Source organism: Rhinopithecus roxellana, chromosome 16 (assembly GCF_007565055.1).
Source record: "Rhinopithecus roxellana isolate Shanxi Qingling chromosome 16, ASM756505v1, whole genome shotgun sequence".
Lineage (NCBI taxonomy): Eukaryota > Metazoa > Chordata > Mammalia > Primates > Cercopithecidae > Rhinopithecus > Rhinopithecus roxellana.
The window spans coordinates 72,885,510-72,909,753 of record NC_044564.1 but is presented as its reverse complement, the minus strand read 5'-3'; the positions used below and the strand labels follow the sequence as shown (position 1 = coordinate 72,909,753).

Here is a 24,244-nt window from a genome sequence, read left to right as displayed (position 1 = left end):
AAGCCAGAGTTACACAATTATGGTATGTGAATCTAATAAGCCTACTATATAATCAAGTGAATATGAGCTTCCTTGGCCCAAATGACTGCTTTCCTCATCCGTATGAGTTGTTACCTTTGTGACCTAAGAGAGTATATCTCTGGAGCAACCAATATTATTATGGCCATTAAAAGTGAGCACAAACTCCCAGGGGCAAACAGAGTAAGCCCTAGCAGCAAGTCTCTAGGGATGGATAATGTGAAAACATGTCAGACCATAGCCCTGATTTACTTTTTTTTTTTTTTTGAGACGGAGTCTCGCTCTGTCGCCCGGGCTGGAGTGCAGTGGCCGGATCTCAGCTCACTGCAAGCTCCGCCTCCCGGGTTTACGCCATTCTCCTGCCTCAGCCTCCGGAGTAGCTGGGACTACAGGCGCCCGCCACCTCGCCCGGCTAGATTTTTGTATTTTTTTAGTAGAGACGGGGTTTCACCGTGTTAGCCAGGATGGTCTCGATCTCCTGACCTCGTGATCCGCCCGTCTCGGCCTCCCAAAGTCCTGGGATTACAGGCTTGAGCCACCGCGCCCGGCCCATAGCCCTGATTTTCAATGAAGTTCTGTGGTTTATCAGAATCATGTGGGAGCACTGTTCTAGCACACAAATGCCCTCCACCACTATGAGGAGACAGATTAGAATCAATTACTTACTTGTTTGGCAACCAATAAACTATACCATAGTAATAGGTAAAATATGGATCATACTCTGACTCCAGTCTGACCAGATAAATTATTCCAGAATAGGCCAACAGGCAACTTTCTGAAGGTGAAAGTTTCAGTGTAGTATCTCACAGCATGTCAGAGACATCAGATCAGTGGCAGCCGCTGGTAGGCTCCAGACCCCCAGGTCACCAGACATGAAGGACAAGAACGAGCTATTGTATTCCATACAGCCAATGCCCAAATGACTTCTCAGATCTGAGTAAAATAATCTACATAAGTTTTACAGAAAGATCTTCCATGTTTGTGGATCCTACAATCATAGTTAACAAAGTCAGTAGAGAAGTACAAAAGACAGTAATCATCTAAATGCCTGAAAGTATGAGAAGTGTCTAGTTTCCCTGGCAAGATACTGTGAAGCTCATTAAAAACACTACTTATAAAGCCAGTATAAGAACAGGTTTAAATGTTTGAAAAAGAATGTTAAAATTAAAAAGGCAGTATTTGAGCTATATGTATTTTCAATTGTATATGATTATAAATATGTAAGACAACACACACAAAAGGGATCAAAAATTTCTTATGGAAAATATAAAAATTGTCATTGGGCAATAGGACTCTGGATTTCTCTTTGCTGCTTTTTAGTTTTCTGAATTTTATGAATTTTAATTAAAATAATATTTAACTATTACAATAAAACATTTTAAAACAATCTAAATAAATGCTAAATTTAAAGGGACTGGCATTCTTTTTAAGTCTACTTTCTGGTTCAAAATGCCACACTAAACAGCTCCAGATTAGCCCATTCAGAAACCAATATAGGTTGAGCATTCCTAATCTAAAAATCCAAAATCCCCCAAAATCTGAAACTTATTGAGCCTCAATATGACAACACAAGCACTTGTGTCAAAATTCCACATATAAGTACTTAACACCAAGTACCCTGATTCATGTACAAAATTACTAAAAATATTAGATAAAATTACTTTCCGGCCATGTATGTAAGGTATGTATGAAACATAAATAAACTTTGTGTTTAGACTTGGGTTCCATCCCCAAAGCATCTCCTTATATACGTTCACATATACCCAAATCCAAAAACATCCAAAATCCAAAACACCTCTGGTCCCAAGCATTTTGGATAAGAGATACTCAACCTGCAACCACTAGAATGTCATTCTGCTCCACAGACAACAATAATGGTTTTTCCCCTATGTCGAGCATAAAACATGGAAGTAATACCTTTCAAAAGATCCCTGGACTTTGCTGAGAGGGCTTCTTTAGGGCTTTCCATGATGCTGAATAGCCAGTCAATGAACTAGGGTAAAAATGAAGAATAGTGTCAAAGAAGAGAATCCTACCATTAGCAAAAGAACAGTTAGTCCTTTGGACCTACATAGATGAGGCAATTCTCCTGCCTCAGCCTCCCCAGTAGCTGGGATTACAGTTCTTAGGCAATACCTTCCCCAGCTGGAGCAGATGAGACAGGAACCAAGCATAAGATATGGCAAAGTTGGGCACAGCTCCCATTTAGTTAAATGACCTGGCAAAGTCAAACCTATATCCCTGCTGAATACCTTGAGAGCTGATACAGGATTTTTTTTTTTTTTTTTTTTTTTTTTGAGATTGAGTCTTGCTCTGTTGCCAGGCTGGAGTGCAGTGGCGCGATCTCGGCTCACTGCAACCTCTGCCTCCTAGGTTCAAGTGATTCTCCTGCCTCAGCCTCCTGAGCAGCTGGGACTACAGGCACACACCACCACACCCAGCTAATTTTTGTATTTTTTTCTTAGTAGAGACAGGGTTTCACCATGTTGGCCAGGATGGTCTCAATCTCTTGACCTTGTGATCTGCCTGCCTTGGCCTTCCAAAGTGCTGTGATTACAGGTGTGAGCCACCACGCCCAGTTGCTGATACAGGTTTTAAGAGGGAGGTAAACATGGGCCCAGAGGGCCTCCTGTGTGCCAGGAACATTCTCTCTCATCACTCTGACAGGCCCAGAGAGATTAAAAACCTTTCCGAAGTCCACTCTCAATGTATAGCCGAGTTAAGATTTGAACCCAAGTACACTTGGCTTCAGAGCCCTATGCTCTTTCTTTGCATCATACTGCTTCCCACCTGGTTCTGTGTGCAGCTTGGTCTAGGCTCCTAGGCTGGGCAGTAAATAGAAAACACATCAGATATAAGCCCCCGTTTCTGAAATAAAATATGTTTCTGTAGATGAGAACAGTTGTGCCCAAATGGATATGAAACAGAAAGTTGAAATGCAAGAGAAATGGCATAAAATAATTCACTGGGAAGATTCAAGCATGTTAACCATGAATAAATCCTGCAAATGAGGTAGACACTCACAGTATTTATGAGTTTGATCTCTCAGGATGCAGCCAGAATTGTTTTTGAATTGGATACAGGGCAATTTTATCAATGACTGAATGCTGCCAATCTTGGTTCATTAAAAACACATATATTGGTGATAGGTAATAGGCATTTTAGTTTCACATACAGAAGCTAGGTTGAAGAAAGAGTAAAATAGGGAGAAAAAGAAAATATTCCTAATTCCCTGCTTTAATCAAAATTTTTTTTTCTTTGCTGATTTTCTTTTTCTCAGTTTTGTGCTATAATATCCTACTGGTAAGCAAAAAAATCAAGCACTACAAATATATAATCAATGCAAGAGGTCTACATTGTAGTCCAAAGGGAACGTGGTATCCCAGTCCAGAAATAATTTAAGGGAAGACCACATTTAAATTGTTTTTTTTTTTTTTTTTGAGACAGAGTCTCAATCTATCAGCCAGGCTGGACAGCAGTGGAGGGATCTCAACTCACTGCAACCTCCGCCTCCCGGGAGCATTCAAGCGATTCTCCTGCCTCAGTCTCCTGAGTAGCTGGGATTACAGGCACGAACCACCACACTCATCTAATTTTTGTATTTTTAGTAGAGACAGGGTTTCACCATGTTGGCCAGGTTGGTCTCAAACTCCTGACCTCAGGTGATCTGCCTGCCTCAGCCTCCCAAACTGCTGGGATTCCAGGTGTGAGCCACTGTGCCCAGCAAAAATTTGATTTTAAATGGGACACAAAGCACAAAATTTGGGGCAGCAATACTAATGCTTATTAGATTTAAGAAAAATAAGAAGCATTTTAGTTGAGACACTTGGTGGAGTTGTGCATAGCTAAACTGTGGGTCTACAGTTCAGAAATGCTTTTAAAGATTAATGTTCAGATTTCAAGAATAAGCAACAAACAGTGAGTTTTAAGCTTTCAACTTCATAAAAAGCCAGTTTTGATTAAATGAGATTCAAAAAACAATCTTCCAACCAACTGTACTAAGGACAGGTCAGAAACATATAATGAGAAGTACAGTAAGCACAGTATTACCACATGCTTTGCAGAACAGCTGGTAGCCTGGGGAACCTCAATATTAAAAACCAAAAAAATGTTTCCTTTTGGGTCATATGTTTTAACAATTCAAAGTAACACATGTTCACATACAAAGCCTCCAACATGACACAATGTCATCTTCCCCTTCACCCAACTCCTTCTCCTGCCCCACCCCTACTCCAGAAGAGGAACTAGACTGAACAGCAAACTAAACAATTTGTGTTTTCCTGAGGGCAAGGGTGACACTACTGGACCTTTACAAAGCTCTGTTTGGCATCTAGCACAGACCAGGGCACACTGGGTACCTGGAGCATATTTGTGCAAGGGAATAAGCTACGGGGAACCTTAAAGATGCTACAAGAAGATGGATGCTCCCGACCCACATTTCCTGGCAGAAAACTTCCTGACCCACCCAGGCATTGTTGATCACTCCCTCCCTTGCTCATCACTACCGTATCTTACTTATCACACCCTTTGCAATCCTGAATTTGCCTTTCTGTCTACCCTCACCTTGAGATTCTGAGCTCTGAGACATACTCACCCTTTCCTCTCCAGGATCAAGAAAACACGTGCCTTCAATAAATGAACGCAAGTATGGGCTTTTCCTCCACCTCACCCCCAGATATAAGCAAGTTGCCACCTTATTGTTGTTTTTAATCAGCAGTTGTCCCAAGCCTGGGCTAGCCTCAAACTCTGAGACTCTGCATCTAGCTGAGATTTGGGGCTGAGTAGAAAAACCTGTGGTGTGATTCAAGATGTACTTAACTCCCCCTTAATTCTACAGTAGAAACTGCTGAAGAGACAATGGCTGCCTGCCCTGCTAAGCAGCTGGCTGCCAGCCTCACCTTCTGGGTCTGTTCCTTCCATGGCTCTTTCTGCAGCAGCAGAGCCATGCTATTGGGAAGCAGAGTGAGAACTTCCTGCAGAGTGACCTTGTGCATTGGACTCCTGCCAAGGAAGCTTGGTACTGGCCCAGCCGGGCCATTCTCCTGATGCCATGGCAACCAACTGGCACTGAGACTGAGGAGGAGAGGGGCAGCGTGGTCGGCCCATGCAACCACTGCGGTTGCAAATATCAGCAAGAAGAAGTCCAAAGCCTACGATGAAAATAGAAATGACGTTAGGTCACATGTTTTAACAATTCAAAGTAACACATGTTCACATACACAGCCCCTGTTGTGAGGCAATGTCATCTTTCCCGTCACCCAACCAGTCCCTCCTGCCCTACCCCCACCCAGAAGAGGAACTGAACTGAACAGTAAACTCAGTTTCCATGTTTAATGAAGAGATGTTTTGGGCTTTAGAAGATTTTTGAGGTCCCTTTATGTGAAGGCAGAAGACCCAACAGTTTCATTATTATTGCTCTAACATTTCAGGAGAAACATCGTTTATTCAATTCCTAATCACATCAAGATCCAAACGTTCCTCTGTTTTGATGTTTTCAAAGAGCTTACAGAATGAAGAAATATTTATCACTATGTAGGCAAAACTAATTTTTAAAAATATGTATACTTTGATTCTACTTTTGAGCAAGTCTTTCTTCATTTTTTTTAAGACAAGTGTTTTAAGACATGGGGGGGTCTCACTATGCTGCCCAGAGTGGTCTTGAACTCTTGAGCACAAGAAATCCTCCTGCTTCGGCCTCCCAAGTGGCTGGGACTATAGACATGTGCCGTTGTGCCCAGCTTCTTCAGGCATTTTAAAAACCTGTCCAGGATCTATCCGTTCAGATTTCAGACTAATCTAGACAATTATAGAAATGGTGATTACAAAAGCCACCTCTGAGTAGTTGGATTACTGTGATTTAAACTACACTTCTTTCTGCTTATCTGTATTTTCTCAGTGTTTTAAGGTTTTTGTAAGAAAACAGAGAAAGTTAATAAAAATTGAGGAAATCAGAAGAAAGAGGACAGATCATGCAAGTTCAAAAAAAGTTTAAAAAGTACTTCCTAATCTCTTAAAATTCCTAAACTCACAAATTAAAATTCAACAAGACATACAACTCTTCAGAAAAACTGGGCAGAATTTCAAAAAACAGCCCAGGTTATGCAAATTTGACTCACATAGTAAACAGAATACTCACGAAGCATGCCTACAGAAAAAAAATTCTACTATTACAAAATGCACAGCTGCCAGCTAAGTCAACACAATGAAGGAAAGCAGGAAAGAGCTGTCTTCGTTTTATTTACTAATCCTTTATTTTTAAACTCACCCAAACCTAATACTAGTGGTTCTCACTTTTTTTGAGTCATAGGTAATTTTGCAGGTGTGATAAAAACTCCCCTCCATATGTGCACACATAAGATTATCTGCACACACTCCAGGAACCTATTCAAAGCTGGCATTTTTAGCCATATGCTGGGCCAGTGTGGAGGCCAGAGCCCTATATTCCCACATTCTTTATGGGATCAATCCCAGCTACATAGGAGCTTGGGTTCTCTCTCCCCCGAGTGTCGTTTGTGTTCTGCCTGTCAAGAAACATATTTTGTTGAAAATATTTCTCAAAGGGCAGCCTTGGGTGTCTCCAAGAGCTTGGCAAGAATACTGATTTCCTTGTGGCATCAGAGAATCATTAAATGTGTCTAAAATAAAAGGAAAGAGGGAAAGAAAAGCTGCAAACAGCAACATGTTCCTCTTTTGGAAGCGTATATTTTAGGTTGGTGCAAAAGTAATTGCATTACTTTTAATGGCAAAAACCGCAAATACTTTTGCCCTAACCTAATATAAGTTCTATATTTTAAGGAAGCTATAAACTACTCCTCTAGATTTTACCTCGTCAAGAGTCATATTCTGAAAGGATGTTGACTGGTAAGCAACATTTCTAATATAACCCATCAGTTCCAAGAGCCACTCCATTCTCTTCAAAACGCCTGAAATGAAAAGGGTATTTTCTTACTAGACCATGGTTTTCCTTTGAAATGTAAAACCGATCAGTAACAACCATCATAACTAAAGCAGAACACCTGGTGAGGACTCCATTAACCAGTTTCATGTTCCCTTGCAATACCCGAGACTTGTGACTGCCTGTGAGACAGTTCTTTGACATTATTCACATCAGATAACGGTATTTTGGTCTTTGATTTTTCAAAAGCCAATTTATTTTTTAAATTTCCCTGACCACTAGTGATAAAATGCATTTGTTGGAGTTTCTGTCTCAACATTAAATACACTAGGAGAAATCTGGCATGCCAACTAACTAGCAATGTTGAATTGTTGATGATTACTTGATTTTACAGTTCTCCTTTGCATAAGTGTTCCCAATTTATGCCAAATCACAGAGGAAACCTAACCCAAAGACACATAAAGAAAAGCAAAATACAGCCATTATATTTTCATTAGCAGAAATATTGACTTTTTTTCCCTTTTCACTTTTTTTTTCCCCAAAAACAGGATTCCTAGCACAGTAAAGACTACTAAGGATGGGTTTCAAAAACAGGAACTACATTTGAGAGCCGGCTGGTTCTGGTTAGAACCAAAGGCAACATCAAACTTATTTCAGTTTATTGCATGTAACTTCATGCTTCATTTGAAACCCCTACTAGATTTCTTCCTGATACATACACTTTTGGCTTAGAGTAAAAAAGTCCAGTTTCTCATCATAGGTTCATTTGTCAGTGGAAAGGCACTAATGCAGACATAAAAACTGTTTCAGACTGCCACAGAGGATGATGCATCAAAATTTCTGTTTTTTTTTTTTTTTTCCAAGATGGAGTCTCGCTCTGTCACCCAGGCTGGAGTGCAGTGGTGGCATCTTGACTCACTGCCACCTCTGCCTCCTGGGTTCAAGCAATTCTCCTGCCTCAGCCTCCTGAGTAGCTGGGACTACATGCGCACGCCACCACACCCGGATAATTTTTGTTGTTTTAGTAGAGACAGGGTTTTACCATGTGGGCCAGGCTGGTCTTAAACTCCTGACCTCAGGTGATCCGCCTGCCTTGGCCTCCTGAAGTGCTGATATTACAGGTGATACAGTCTTGCAGAGTATTACAATCATGCTTGTCAGTTTTTCTTCAAAATCATAACAATACAAGAGATGGATGGGGAAAACCAGGCACATAAGCATAAGCAATTTGTCCAGAGTCACACAAGCGTCCCAGCCACATCTACCCCTCAGGAGCCTGGTGCCATTCAGAACTTGAATGTAGTCTCCAGAAATTGTAAGCATATGACCAACAAGCTGGATAGAGCAATGGGGGAGCTCTCTTATTCAGTAATTGTTAAAGCATAACGTCGAAAATGGTCTAAAAACATCATGTGATTCATTAGCAGAGTTTCAAGCTTGCTACTGTGGGTAGGGTGGCAGGATTTGATTATTCTTACCCCAGAGAAGTTCTTCTGTAAAATAACTAGCTAATTTTTTTTGTTTGTTTTCTCTTGTTTGGTAAATGACTACCCAAAAGCCATTTTCATGAAATCATCAGGCAGAATCAATTGACATCTTGTGTGTTTGGGAAACTGAAGTTAAACACGCAGAAGCAGCTAACTTGTTTGTATCTTTGAGGGTCTACAGAGCCAAATACAATACAAAACCCCTCGAAAGAATCCATCCTTATTTCTAAAAAGTGGATGTTGTGAGCTGTAACTGCTCATTTCTATCCAAGTAACTCCTCATTTGGCACCAGAAGGCCTAACCTGTGTCAATAAGCACTAAACTAATTTTTAAGTTGAGAACACAAGTGCAACTTAAAAGCAACAGCAGGCAGATCTATTCCTGTTTCTGATATTCACCCCAGGGTGTCCTCACCCGTGTTGGCATGGCTCACAATCCGTGCCTGGTATAAGCTGTGCAGAATCATCCAGGCCAGCACCTCTTTCTCACGGTGCTGCACAGCAACACTCAGCATATCAGTCAGGTTCATCAGGGGGAATCGTCCTTGAGAGACTAAGTACAGTTTGACAAAGGCAGCCTTTTCTATGTTGCTCTGTAAAAAAAAAAAAAAAAAAAAAAAAAAAAAAAAATTGTTTAGTTACTATTAACTGAAGTAGCTACAGAATTTCATGGCAAGGGCAAAACAGAAAAGGTGAGTTGGATGTTATTATTCTGTTCATTTCCTGCAGCACATGACCCATCTGCCTGTGTGCTAAATTAACATGAACATACAATAGAGGGTTGTAATGCCATCTCCTGGCTCCTTCATTAAAACCATAAATCTGTTCAGGAGTTAGTCCATGATGATATTTAGTAAACATACACAAATAATAATAAAATGATGACTAAAAAATACAGTACTTACTGTGTGCCACACATCACTCCAAGCATTTAACATGTGTTAATTCAGTGGTTTTCAAAGTATGGTACACAGAACTTCTGTGGAACCCCAAGGTGCGTAAGAGGTTCCATGAGGTCAAAACTATTTTTATGTTAGCACCAAAGTGTACTAGTATTCATTGTATATTGTACTGACATTTTTTTTTCACAAGCCAATTTCACTTAAAATATCCTTGTAAACAAAAAAAATTATTAGTTCCATTAAACATTGGCCCTTGAGTAAATATTTTAAAAAATATTCTGTGGGACAAACTGAGAAATACTCATAAGGGAATTGTGCTGCATACCCAAGTATGATGGTGGTCTCAAGCCAAGGAAGAACACTTGTAAGATTAGGCTGTGAAATAGCCACTCTTTTCACAGAACACCATTTACTTGAAAGAATAATTGATGGAAAAACTATGGTTATTCAACCTGGGTATTTGACAGATTATTTTCTTGAAACTGAAGGAAGTGAACCTGTCACTTCAAGAAAAATACCTGATAGTATCTGAACTTTCAAGAGAAAATTAGATTTTTGGAAAATTTGTTTCTGCTTCTATGAGCCTGGCAGCTTCCCAATATGTAAAAAGTTTCTGATGAGACTAGTAGTGATATTAACAGTATGATTATTTTATATTGTCAACATTTGGAAGATCTTCAAAGCTCGGTGATTCAATATTTTCCAAATGACTAATGTATGCTATTACAAAACCCTGCATGGGTAAAAGACCCAAAGTACAAAACAGACCAGTGGAATTTAATGTAACAAAGTATATGAGTTTCATTGATATGGTTTCAGAGTCTACATTGCAACTAACCTTTAAGGAACTACAAGTTGCTGGCCGGGCAAGGTGGCTCAGACCTGTAATCATAGTGCTTTGGGAGGCCGAGGCGGGAGGATCACCTTGAGGTCAGGAGGTCGAGACCAGTCTGGCCAACATGGTAAAATCCCGTCCCTACTAAAAATATAAAAATTAGCCAGGCGTGGTGGTGGATGCCTGTAATCCCAGCTGCTCTGGAGGCTGAGGCAGGAAACTCACTTGAACCTGGAAGATGAAGGTTGCAGTGAGTTGAGATCACGCCACCGCGTTCCAGCCTGGGCGATAAAGTGAGACTCGGTCTAAAAAAAATTTTAACAAAAAGGAACTACAAGTTGTTGAATTTTTTGGTGAAATGTAAAAGAAGGATATCCGTTAATTACGTGAAAAGACTATTAGCACACATTTCCCCTTTCCTCCTGCATATCTGTATGAGCCTGGAATTTCTTCACATACTTCACCAAAACAACCTCACAACAGATGGAATGAAGAAGCTGCCATGAGAATCCAGCTGTCTTCTATTAAGCAAGACATTAAGGAGATTTGCAAAAATGTAAAACAATGCCACTTTTCTCACTAAATTTTTATGCTTTAAATGTTTTTATTAATCATGTTAATATATTATGGGTTTCTTATTATTGCTTTTAAGTAAATATTTAGAAGTTTTCCTAGTCTTTAATTTCTAATAAGGTAAATATCAACAGATATGACCCTATAATTAAAAGCTCTTTGGAATCCTCAATAATTTTTAAGAAGCTAAAGTGTTCCTGAGACTAAAACATTTGAGAACTGCTGTATTTACTAATTCTCATACCAATTCTCTGCAGTAGATCACTATTATCATCCCACCTTTACAGATGGGTAAACTGAAGCACAGTGGTTAAGCAACTTGCTTAAATTAAGATCACATAGCTACAGGTGGCAGAGTAAGAAACAGAACTGTGGGAGTCTGTGTTCTCTACCACTATCTTATTCTTACCTCTATTCTTTTCAGAAACAAACTCTGACCTTGCTGAAGCAGACTACCTCTTTAGGGGACATCAGAACACTACTTAGTATGTTCCAGTGACAATGTTCTGAATGGTATTTTAGGTAGAAACTCAAGCGAGTAACAGCAACCTTCAGCTCTAGGTACTAAGAAGTAAATGACATACTTTATTTCCAATTACATTACATGCATGTAATAATATGATATATTATTATATATAGGATATAATTCAAAAATGAAACACAACTTGCTTCGGCCAAAAGGACACTGAAATCAATTCTTCAATTGTAATTTCTGCCTCAGTAATGAAAAAAGGTATAGAAAGATATGTTATTACCTTAGTAACCTGGGCGATCCGATTGGCATCATCATCTGTCATTTCTAAGAGGCATTTTGCTATGCTGATATACAGCTCTAGATCCTTTCTCTGATAAAGAAAAATCCCAAACATGTCAGCAAACAGTGTAAAATAACGGGTCAAAATGTTCTGACAAATTATTAGATTTTCTTATCCCCATGAACAGCAGCTGATGAGATTTTAATTTTAACCAAACCAAATCATTTGGCCAATTTTTGTCATTTTGAAGACATCTTTCCTGTTACTTTGTGGGGGTTTTTGTGTGTGTGTGTGTTTTTTTTCTTTTTGGCTATACCTTTTTCTCCTTATCAAAATCCCTTTATCCCAAATAAATTTCTAACCTCTTTGTAAAATTACAATTCAGAGGTCTTTTGGGGGACGGGAAGGGCTGATGCTAAATCCTTTTATATAAACAGTATATGGGAAATGATGCCCAAGGATTCTCCAGGTATAAAGTGTAAGGACTTCTGAGCTTTCTGGTCTTCTACAAGAGGCATTTGATAAAAAGACATAATAGCAAATTTCCTGGTGCAGCACTAGTTAAACGGCTTCTAAGCTTGCTCAAAACTTTGGTTCTAAAAATTCAACCTCAATTTAGATCTTGGAAACAAACACACTCCTAGTAAAGAATGTGGTTATTTCTTGCTAGCCTTCCCACCCACATTCTTAAAACATACACCTCCCCACTTTGCCAAAAAGTCTTTAAAATATCCCAAACATAAATTGTCAGGAATGTAAATATTTTTGTTCCTCACCCGAATCTTATTTGGCAGGAGGTCAAAAATTTTCCCAGTAGCTTCAGAGAGCAGACTCCAGAGGTGGTGGGCAGGGCTGGGCAGTTTCATGGCCTGGCTCAGACCCTGTAAGGCGCTTGGGCATAGCTCAGGATTTCCAAGTGGGGAAGCTGCTTTAAAAACTGCCACCATTAAATTTTCAACAAAACCCAGGATCTGTTCATCAGAGATGTGTTTTATCCACAGAGGTACAGATATCAGGAGATATCTTTTGGTATTCAGCTGGAAGTAAAACAGAAGAGGTTGAATGTAAATAGGCAAGTCTGGGTTTGAAATGTTCAAAACCTGTAGGTCACCACTGTGTTTGAGGGTAGACTGAGAGATAAAAGGTTCAGGTTACTTCCTCCCCTCTTCATTTTCCCACAGCTTCATGGTCCAATGGGCCACCAATGCATGTAATTTTGGCTGCTGCAGTTACTTCTGATCCAGGGTGAATCATGTGTTTATATGGATCTGCCAACCCATCTGTGAACTACTCAGCTTAAACCTTGGAGGTTTTCAGTGATGGGAATAAAATGCTACTCCTGAAAGTACATGACAGTTACTTTTCAGTTTTAAAAGGTCACATTCTCTGGCAAGAAAAGCTCTAGAAGATGAAAGGCTCATCTGCTGAAAATCAACTAAACAGAGCATCTGATACTATTAATTTCTTCTTCTGAGAAAAATAAGGAAGTAATAAGGAGAAGTGACATGCTGGGACCATTTATGACCAAAGTAAAACCACCAGCTGAGCATGTAGAACTGCCCAGACACCTTAGAGTTCACGAGAGCCAAGAAAGGGCGTGTTAGTAACAGCTGTGTTATGTGACAGACTTTAACCAAGTGGGCTTCGAAAATTCTTAGGAATATAAGCATGCTACTAAAGGGGCAGCAAGTCTAAAATAAGTGATCTAAAAATAAAATCTGGCAAAATAAGTGATCTAAAAAGTAAAATCTGGCAAAAACTTTTTTTGTGTGCTATTTTTTTTTTCAAGATAACACACAAAAGTAGGGGAGGGACAGAGGAACAATGTTTTCTGCAAATTTCTAAAAAGATCGGTGTAGTTGCATGAGTTTTCTCAATACCTCATTTTAAACAATATGCCATCTCAGATCATTTTATATTTAAGAAAATGAATTCACAAACTTAATTGTTAATTAACCAAGATAACAATAAAGGTAAATAATCAAAGACAAATGCACAGAGTAGCACAGATCTAAAAGATAAAGGGTAAGTAAAATTTAGGAAAATTTTGGAGGCCAACCCAACAGGCTGGAAATGGGTCTGATTCAAAAGGAAGAAGGAGTGAACAGAACAGGGCTTTGAAGTCAGATAGACACAGCTCTCTCATTTATTAGCTAGGCAAACTTTGCTTTGACCTCCATTTGCCTCGGTTTATAAGTCTGTTAAAATGGAAATAATAAAATGTATCTCTCAGACATGAAATAAGACAGACATACAAAAATTCATATCATATATAATTCCATTCTAAAGCATTTCTAAAACTGATATGAAATGTATATATAATTTATGTAAAATTATAAGAATAAAGGTTGTTTTAGAAAGGCAATGCTACAGATAGAAAGCAGATTGGTGGTGGCTTGGGTCTGAAGCTGGGAGTGGGGATTGACTACAAACAAGCACAATGGAACTTGTCAGGTGATGGAAATATTCTTGGTGATGACTGAAAAACTTATAAAGGTACTCAAATTCATCACATTTTATATTTTAAAACAGCCATATTTTAGGCTATATAAATTATAACTCAACAAAGCTATTTTAAAATTATTCTGTCAGGCTGTAGAGAAATTAGGTCTGATTTCTGTACTCACTGAGTGCTTGCAGGTACCAGGTACACCGCAAGGGCTCAGTAAGTGGCAGGCAGCTGGGAGCCACTTGGAGCAGACAGGTGGAGTGAAGTTAATACCTGACAGAAAGATGCAGACCTTGATAGCATCCACTTTCAATTAAAGACAGTGAGGAGGAGTAGGAAAGGTTTAAAAAAACAAAAACAGGCCTAGCGTGGTGGCTCACACCCGTAATCCCAGCACTTTGGGAGGCTGAGGTGGGCAGATCACTCGAGGTCAGGAGTTCGAGACCAGACATGCCAAATTGTTGAAACCCCGTCTCTACTAAAAATACAAAAATTAAATGGGCGTGGTGGCACACACCTATAGTGTCAGCTACTTGGGAGGCTGAGACAGGAGGCAGAGGCTGCAGTGAGCAGAGATTGTACCCCTGCACTCCAGCCTGGGCCATGGAGCAAGAAACTGTCTCAAAAACAACAACAATAACAACAACAAAAACAGAAACAGTGTTGAACAGGGACAAAGGCCAAGAGACTGAGGAAATGATAAGAGAGCTTTGCACTATTCTCAAACAATTAAAGCCTCCTAGGACAGAAGAATAGGCCAGATTATGGAGACAATTAAAAGATGACAGCATTTAACTTATATCAACTGGTAAACCTCTAAAGAATCATGGAATATGCTTTTCTGTTCTAGTTTGAAACCTAATCAAAATTATACATCTTTACTAACTTCACATCTTAAAATCTCTTGCCCTATTCTTCCTATCTGTCCTTGGCCTATATGTGAAAAGTGCTAGCCCCTCTATCACAAACACCAGACTGGGTCATTTCTTTCTCAACGCTTTGCTCAAGCTAAACAGCCTAGTAGAGATCTTTTATTCTCTCCACCTACACTCTCCCACCTACATCCCCTGGTCCCCTTGATGTGATACCTAACCGAATCATGGTTCGGTTAGTTTAATTGCTGCCTCCTCTGGGAAAAGGGAAGGATAATACATGGATGAGTCGAGTACATATGGATTTTCTTTCTCTTAATATGTACTGAAATAATTACATATACTATATAATCAAATAAACATAAGTACAAATAATTCCACAACTTTCTAGCTATATGATCTTGAGAAAGGAACTTTAATACCTCTGATCATCATTTTCCACTTTTTGTAATAAATGGTAGCTAAAGCATGAATAGTAATGGCTATGGCAGGGTTCTGAACTATAGAATTTCCCAGTATGTAGGCGAGCTACTATCAAACTCTCAATTTTTGTTAAGATCTCATTTGTCGGCCGGGCGCGGTGGCTCAAGCCTGTAATCCCAGCACTTTGGGAGGCCGAGACGGGTGGATCACGAGGTCAGGAGATCGAGACCATCCTGGCTAACATGGTGAAACCCCGTCTCTACTAAAAATACAAAAAACTAGCCGGGCGAGGTGGCGGGCGCCTGTAGTCCCAGCTACTTCAGAGGCTGAGGCAGGAGAATGGTGTAAACCCAGGAGGAGGAGCTTGCAGTGAGCTGAGGTCCGGCCACTGCACTCCAGCCTGGGTGACAGAGCGGGACTCCGTCTCAAAAAAAAAAAAAAAAAAAAAAAAAAAAAAGATCTCATCTGTCTCCTCTTGACTTTGAGAACACACACCCAAATGAATGTTAATCTCCTCCTAAAGAACGATATCCTCCTGTTGGCCAACACCCTTAGTTACTACATACACTCAGACTGTGGATCAGTGGTGGCGTCACCCACAAGCCCAATAGTGCAGCTGCATTCTGGGATGACTGTGCCTGGGTCACCATAATTTCAAGGCACAGTTGCTGAATCTCTTCACCTGAAAGGCAAGAAAGGAAAAGAATCTGAATAGATAGTTACTTTCCTGACTCATTTTCAGGCTTTAATATCTCCAATTAAAGCATCTGCTTATGTGACTTCTGCAGGTAACAGAACTTCAGTAAACCAGAAGAGATATTTCAAGAGACTTGTTAATTATGAGGCAAAATAACGTGTCCAAAGGCATCACAGTCCCAAGTCTTGGAACTAGCAAGAGCCTTGAACTAGATAGGGGAATTTCTCTTATGATATCCAGAGGAACCTACACACTCAAACACTATCTAAAATATGAGAATATTCTAGCGAGTAATCTCTTGATCTCTGTTTTTCCCTTCTCGCCATCTCATATGCAGACCATGAAGAAATATATCAAGGTGAGGAATGGCTTAAAGATACAGTCACATTCTCTAGTCATCGAGCCTTTCTAGTAGTAAGATTCCAATCAGCACCTTATTTTCCTTCCTTTTTCTAAGGACTTAACTGAAACACAAACATTTCAACATAGCACACAAAAGAAGGAGAGGGACAGAGGAACATATTTTTCAAATGAAATCTCTGGAAACCCAGTATGGTGACATTATATCTTACATAGAGATTAGGTTTATATGAAAGCATTTAAGTGAAAAATTGTATATAGTCAAAATTATCTTTGTCTCTGAAACTGCACATAAATTACAGTATACAAGTTGTTTTATATATCATGTTTTGCATATCATATGCACTCTACTATAAAGGATAGAGCACTCATGGCAGGCACACACACAAACACATATAATTTTACAACACCGTTTAAATTGCTCTTCATTCCCCCTTCTTATTTTATTTTTATTTTTCAAGTTAGGGTGGGGAAAAAGTACATTAAATTATATTTGTACGTGTAACTCTATTCTGTATAAAATAGGTTGCTGTGGATGAACTCAAGGTGTTGAGGTGTGCACTCTGTTTGCTTCTCACCACAAAATAACTGTAGTAAGCAGAATAATGGTACCCAATAATGTCCACATCCTGATACCTGGAACCTGTGAATACACTACCTCATATGGCAAAGAAAGTTTGCAGATGTGATTAAGGTTAAGTATCTTGAGATGGAGAGATTATCCTGGATTATTTAAGTGAGCCTATTAATCACATGAGTCCTTAAAGGAGGAAAATCTTTCCTGGCTACAGAGAACCAGAAAGATGATGGTGTGAGAAGACCTTAGCCTTCCATTGCTTGCCTTGAAAATGGGGAAAGGGGGCCACAAGTCAAAAATGTGGGCAGCTTCTAGAGGCTAGAAAAGAAAATGAATCCTCCCCTAGAACCTCTAGAAAGAAATTCTAATCTGCTGATACCTCGATCTTAGTCTGGTGAGAAACATGTTGGACTTCTGGCCTATGGACTTGTAAAGCTAATAAATTTGTATTGTTTCAAGCCACCGTGGTAATTTGTTACAGCAGCAACAGAAAATTAATACAGCATCCCACATGGTACTTCTTGAAACCTACGGCTCTGGAAATGTAGTTTGATAACCACAAGGCCAAGCTTAATGGAACCTGTACCACATTCCCAGTGGTGTGCAAACCTCAGTCAAGCATTGTTTTTCGCAGGTGTATCTGGCCTGTGTCTTTAGACCTCTTCTTCCTCACCCTCAGGGGCTCAATGACTAAGTGAAAGTAACCCAACCATCCCATCCAACATGACAAACCTCAAGATCTAAAAAGTCTATCCGGTCACTACACATTGTGACACAGAATCTGTTTTTCCATTCAGGTCAAATACTAAAATCAAAGTCTGAAGATGTAAAAACACATGATATTTACCAAAATTTAGCCTCATAAGTGGAGAGAGAAGTGCAGCCCAGTTCACAGGAGGATATTGGTAGCTTTCTCCAACAGTTGCTATGGGTTTCATCACTAATTTAAGAAGGGAAGGAGGAACAGATTCAGGACCTATAACAGAAAGGGAAAAATAACAGTAAAACACCTGCATACCATCATGGAAGTGGAAAATGCCAACAAATCCTTCCTTCCTTCTAGCATCAAAGGATCTGATATCACATCTTCAATTGTGATCAACCCTTCAATTCTGTGCTCTTAATTTCAACTCCATTTGCCAGAAAACCTTGCTCCCTCTGTTCTTCTCTTTTTAAAAAATTTTCTAAATTTTTCATTGATATATAATAACTGTATATATTTATGGGGTATAGAGTGATATTTTCACACATATGTGCAATGAACAAATCAGGATAAATAGCATATCCATCATCTCCAATATTTATCATTTCTTTATGTTGAAACATTCAACATCCTCTTTTCCAGCTATTTGGAAATAACAATTATTGTTAACTATAGTCACCCTACAGTACTTTAGAACACCAGAACTTATTCCCCGTATATGAACTTATTCCTCGTTTTGTTTCCTTTAACCAATCTCTCATTATTGCCCCATCCTCCTTCTCTTCCTAACCTCTATTAACCACTATTCTATACTCTCTACCTCTATATAAGATCAACTTTCTTTGGCATCGTGTATGAGATCAACTTTTTTAGCTTCCACATATGTGATATTTATCTTTTTGTGGCTGGTTTGTTTCACTTAACATGAGTTCTCCAGGTGGCCATAAATGACACGATTTCATTCTTCTACTTGTCTACAGTCTTTCCTTTTTGACTGGATAAATATTTTCCACATTGCTACTTAGCTGTCCTCTGCACACTCTTGTCTTTTTATCTAGTTCTCAAAATTAAGTAACTTCTTTTATATTACTACCTCATTGCTCACTTACACCTCAATCTACTTCCAGCAGAGATAATAAGGATTGCTGACTCAGGTACATTCCCTTCTATGGACTATGGATTACCTAGTCTATGTAGTCCTAGACTGCATTCTGTAACATGGGAGTCTCTAGTTTTTCTGCTTCCCAGCCTATGCCATGGTGACTATTCTAGAAGTGAGCATCTAAGGGCTGTGTAACAGCTAGTCCATCAGTTAATCAGCTGCCTATGACATAGTACCATTACTTTAATATCGCATTCCTTTTTAAGGGAGTGTGTATAGGGTAATTAGAAATTGAAAAACAGATAGTGGAGCATTTGTGAGTGGAAACATATAGTGCAATTAGGAATGGAATAGCCATTAAGGGCCATGTAAACATGAAGCTATGAGGAGGTCAGAAATAGTATAACACATTAAAATGTAGAAGACCAAGGAGGAGCAAAAGCAGCAGGATCAACATCGGCAGCAGAAAGGAAATTAGCATCAGCAGAAAGAGAAGCAGAATCAACAGAAGGAAAAGCAGAGGTAGGAAAAGGAAAAGCAGAGGCAGGATCAGCAAAAAAGCACCTGAATCAGAAGACGATGAAAAGGGGGGAATCAGAGTGGAAGTAGAGTCAACAAAAGGAAAAACAGCTTCAGAAAGGAGAAGCATAGGAAGAAGGAGAAGCAGAGGCAAAATCATCAGAAAAAGTAGCAGAATCAGTAGATGCTGAAAGACGGGAGAAGCAGATGTGCAGCCAGAGTTAGCAAAAGGAAAAACTGCAGCAGAAAAGAGAAGCACAGGAAAAAGGAGAAGCAGAGGCCAAATTAGCAGATGCTAAAATGGGGAAGCAAGAGTCAGCAGAAAAAAAAAAAAAAAAAAACCAGCTGCAGAAAGGAGAAACATAGGAAAAAGGAGAAGCAGAGGCCATGAACAGATGCTGAAAGAAGGGGGAAGCAGGGCAGAGTCAGCAAAAGTAAAAACAGCAGCAGAAATGAGAAGCATAGGAAAAAGGAGAAGCAGAGGCCAAAACAGCAGATGCTAAAAGGGAGGAAGCAAGAGTCAGTAGAAAAAAAAAAACAGCTGCAGAAAGGAGAAACATGGGAAAAAGGAGAAGCAGAGCCCACATCAGCAGATGCTGACAGAAGAGGGAAGCAGAACAGGGCACAGTCAGCAGAAAGCAAAAGAGTTGCAGAAAGGAGAAGCACAGGAACAAGGAGCAGAGGCCACATCAGCATATGATGAAAGAAGAGGGAAGCAGAACAGGGCAAAGTCAGCTTCAGAAAGGAGAAGCACAGGAAAAAGGAGAAGCAGAGGCCAAATTAGCAGACGCTAAAATGGGGAAGCAAGAGTCAGAAAAAAGAAAAAAAAAAAAAAAAAAAAAAAAAAAAAAAACAGCTGCAGAAAGGAGAAACATAGGAAAAAGGAGAAGTAGAGAAGTAGAGGCCATGAACAGATGCTGAAAGAAGGGGGAAGTAGGGCAGAGTCAGCAAAAGTGAAAACAGAAGCAGAAATGAGAAGCATAGGAAAAAGGAGAAGCAGAGGCCGAACTGGCAGATGCTAAAAGGTGGAAGCAAAAGTAGGGTAGCGTCAGCAGGAGGAAAAATAGCTACAGAAAGGAGAAACACAGGAAAAAGGAGAAGCAGGGGCCACATCAACAGATGCTGAAAGAAGGGGGAAGCAGGGCAGAGTCAGCAAAAGCAAAAACAGAAGCAGAAATGAGAAGCATAGAAAAAAGGAGAAGCAGAGGCCAAAACAGCAGATGCTAAAAGGGAGGAAGCAAGAGTCAGCAGAAAAAAAAAAAAACAGCTGCAGAAAGGAGAAACATAGGAAAAAGGAGAAGCAGAGGCCATGAACAGATGCTGAAAGAAGAGGGAAGCAGGGCAGAGTCAGCAAAAGCAAAAACAGAAGCAGAAATGAGAAGTATAGGAAAAAGGAGAAGCAGAGGCCAAAACAGCAGATGCTAAAAGGGGGGAAGCAAGAGTCAGCAGAAAAAAAAAAAAAAAAAACAGCTGCAGAAAGGAGAAACATGGGAAAAAGGAGAAGCAGAGCCCACATCAGCAGATGCTGACAGAAGAGGGAAGCAGAAAAGGGAAAAGTCAGCTTCAGAAAGGAGAAGCACAGGAAAAAGGAGAAGCAGAGGCCAAATTAGCAGACGCTAAAATGGGGAAGCAAGAGTCAGAGAAAAAAACAAACAAACAAAAAAAGAAACAGCTGCAGAAAGGAGAAACATAGGAAAAAGGAGAAGCAGAGGCTATGAACAGATGCTGAAAGAAGGGGGAAGTAGGAAGTAGGGCAGAGTCAGCAAAAGTAAAAACAGCAGCAGAAATGAGAAGCATAGGAAAAAGGAGAAGCAGAGGCCGAATTGGCAGATGCTAAAAGGTGGAAGCAAAAGCAGGGTAGAGTCGGTAGGAGGAAAAAAATAGCTACAGAAAGGAGAAGCACAGGAAAAAGGAGAAGCAGAGGCCAAATTAGCAGATGCTAAAATGGGGAAGCAAGAGTCAGGAAAAAAAAAAAAAAAAACAGCTGCAGAAAGGAGAAACATAGGAAAAAGGAGAAGTAGAGAAGTAGAGGCCATGAACAGATACTGAAAGAAGGGGCAAGTAGGGCAGAGTCAGCAAAAGTGAAAACAGCAGCAGAAATGAGAAGCATAGGAAAAAGGAGAAGCAGAGGCCGAACTGGCAGATGCTAAAAGGTGGAAGCAAAAGTAGGGTAGTGTCAGCAGGAGGAAAAATAGCTACAGAAAGGAGAAACACAGGAAAAAGGAGAAGCAGGGGCCACATCAACAGATGCTGAAAGAAGGGGGAAGCAGGGCAGAGTCAGCAAAAGCAAAAACAGAAGCAGAAATGAGAAGCATAGAAAAAAGGAGAAGCAGAGGCCAAAACAGCAGATGCTAAAAGGGAGGAAGCAAGAGTCAGTAGAAAGAAAAAAAAAGAAAAAAAAAAAAAAACAGCTGCAGAAAGGAGAAACATGGGAAAAAAGAGAAGCAGAACCCACATCAGCAGATGCTGACAGAAGAGGGAAGCAGAACAGGGCAAAGTCAGCAGAAAGCAAAAGAGTTGCAGAAAGGAGAAGCATAGGAACAAGGAGAAGCAGAGGCCACATTAGCAGATGCTGAAAGAAGAGGGAAGCAGAACAGGACAAAGTCAGCAGAAGGTAAAATAGCTGCAGGAAGGAGAAACACAGGAACAAGGAGAAGCAGAGGTAAAATCAGCACACGGAAAAGGTGGAAGAATAGGGTAGAATCAACAGAAGGAAAAACACCTGCAAAAAGGAGAAACATAGGATAAAGGAGAAGCTATGTGGAATCAGCAGAAAAAGTAACAGAATTATTAGAAGTTGAAAAGAGAAACCGAAGCAAAATGAATAGATACTCAAAAAGCAGGCAGAGAAAGAAAAATGAAAAACAGCAGAAAGAAGTACAGGAGAAAAGAGAAGCACATGCAGAATTAGCAGGAAAAGCAAAGTAACCAGAAACTGAAAAAGACAGGGCAGAGGGAGAATCAACAAAAGGAAAAACGAGCAGCTAAAAAAGGAGTAGCATAAAAAAAAGAGAAGCATATAAAAATGGGCAAAGAACTTAGACATTTTCCCAAAGATGATTTACAAATGTCCAACAGCATATGAAGACAATCAATATCACTAATCAGAAGGCAAAAAAACCGAACAAAATCGAAACCACAGTGAGATATCAGCCCATACCTATTAGAATGGCTATAAAAACAACAGCAACAAAAACACCAGAAAATAAAAAGTGTTGACAAGGATACGGAGATATTTGAACACTTATGTACACTTGGTAGGATTATAAAATGGTGTGACCACTATATAAAACATTATGTCAGTTCCTTAAAAAATTACACATTATTTTATATAAATATAAAATTATAACTAGAACTACCATATAATCCAGCAACCTCACTTTTGGGTATATATCCCAAAGAAATTGAAAGCAAGATCTTGAAGAGATATTGCAAACCCATGTTTATAGCAGCATTATTCACAATAGCCAAGTGGTAAAAGCAATCCAAATGCCTACTGATGAAAGAATAAATAAACAAAATGCAGTATATACATAACAAGAACATTATTCAGTCTTATAAAGAAAGAAAATCATGTTAGATGTTATAGCATGGATGAAACATAAGGCCATTACATTAAATTAGTCATTCACACACAAAAAAACGTATGATTCCATTTATGTGAAGTATCTAAAGAAGACAAATTCATAGAAAAAGAAAATAGAATGGTGGTTACCAGGGGCTAGGGAGAAGGGTGGGAGAAAGGGAGTTATTGGAGGGCGGAGCAAGATGGCCGAATAGGAACAGCTCCAGTCTCCAACTCCCAGCGCGAGCGACACAGAAGACCGGTGATTTCTGCATTTTCAACTGAGGTACTGGGGTCATCTCACTAGGGAGTGCCGGACAATCGGTGCTGGTCAGCTGCTGCAGCCTGACCAGCGAGAGCTGAAGCAGGGCGAGGCATCGCCTCACCTGGAAGCGCAAGGGGGAAGGGGATCCGTTTTCCTAGCCAGGGGAACTGAGACACACAACACCTGGAAAATCGGGTAACTCCCACCCCAATACTGCGCTGTAAGCATACAGGCACACCAGGAGAATATATCCCAATCCTGGCCGGGAGGGTCCCACGCCCACGAAGCCTCCCTCACTGCTAACACAGCAGTCTGCCGCGATCTATCCGCAAGGCAGCAGCGAGGCTGGGGGAGGGGCGCCCGCCATTACTGAGGCTTAAGTAGGTAAACAAAGCCGCTGGGAAGCTCGAACTGGGTGGAGCTCACAGCAGCTCAAGGAAGCCTGCCTGTCTCTGTAGTCTCCACCTCTGGGGACAGCGCACAGCTGAAGACCAACAGGGGAAGTAGCAGGAGCCAGTGCAGACGCGAACGACTCTGTCTGACAGCTTTGGGGAGAGCCGTGGATCTCCCAACGCGGAGGTTGAGATCTGAGAACGGACAGACTGCCTGCTCAGGTGTGTCTCTGACCCCTGAGTAGCCTAGCTGGGAGAAATCCCCCACTAGGGGCAGTCTGACACCCCACACCTCACAGGGTGGAGTACACCCCTGAGAGGAAACTTCCAAAGGAAGAATCAGACAGGTACACTCGCTGTTCAGCAATATTCTATCTTTGGCAACCTCTGCTGCTGATACCCAGGCAAACAGGGTCTGAAGTGGACCTCAAGCAATCTCCAACAGACCAACAGACAGTCCTTCTGACTGTCAGAAGGAAAACTATCAAACAGGAAGGACACCTATACCAAAACCCCATCAGTACGTCACCACCATCAAAGACCAGAGACAGATAAAACCACAAAGATGGGGAAAAAGCAGGGCAGAAAAGCTGGAAATTCAAAAAATAAGAGCGCATCTCCCCCTGCGAAGGAGCGCAGCCCATCGCCAGCAACGGATCAAAGCTGGTCAGAGAATGACTTGGACGAGAGGAGAGAAGAAGGCTTCAGTCCATCAAACTTATCAGAGCTAAAGGAGGAATTACGTACCCAGCGCAAAGAAACTAAAAATCTTGAAAAAAGAGTGGAAGAATTGACAGCTAGACTAATTAATGCAGAGAAGATCATAAACGAAATGACAGAGATGAAAACCATGAC

General features: G+C 40.3%; 1 protein-coding gene across 6 annotated transcripts in view; it reads right to left on the bottom strand.

Annotated features, from left to right (window-relative positions):
- FOCAD (focadhesin) overlaps window positions 1-24,244 on the bottom strand; it is a 327,680-nt gene that overhangs the window by 1,059 nt on the left and 302,377 nt on the right. For all 6 annotated transcript variants that reach the window (XM_030919606.1, XM_030919604.1, XM_030919601.1 and 3 more), the window contains 8 exons: window positions 17,691-17,819; window positions 15,776-15,891; window positions 12,242-12,502; window positions 11,466-11,555; window positions 8,816-8,993; window positions 6,844-6,941; window positions 4,917-5,168; window positions 1,936-2,011 (listed from right to left, as the gene is read on the bottom strand). In XM_030919606.1, the coding sequence (XP_030775466.1) occupies window positions 1,936-2,011; window positions 4,917-5,168; window positions 6,844-6,941; window positions 8,816-8,993; window positions 11,466-11,555; window positions 12,242-12,502; window positions 15,776-15,891; window positions 17,691-17,819 (1,200 nt within the window). The remainder of the gene's footprint in view (window positions 1-1,935; window positions 2,012-4,916; window positions 5,169-6,843; window positions 6,942-8,815; window positions 8,994-11,465; window positions 11,556-12,241; window positions 12,503-15,775; window positions 15,892-17,690; window positions 17,820-24,244) is intronic.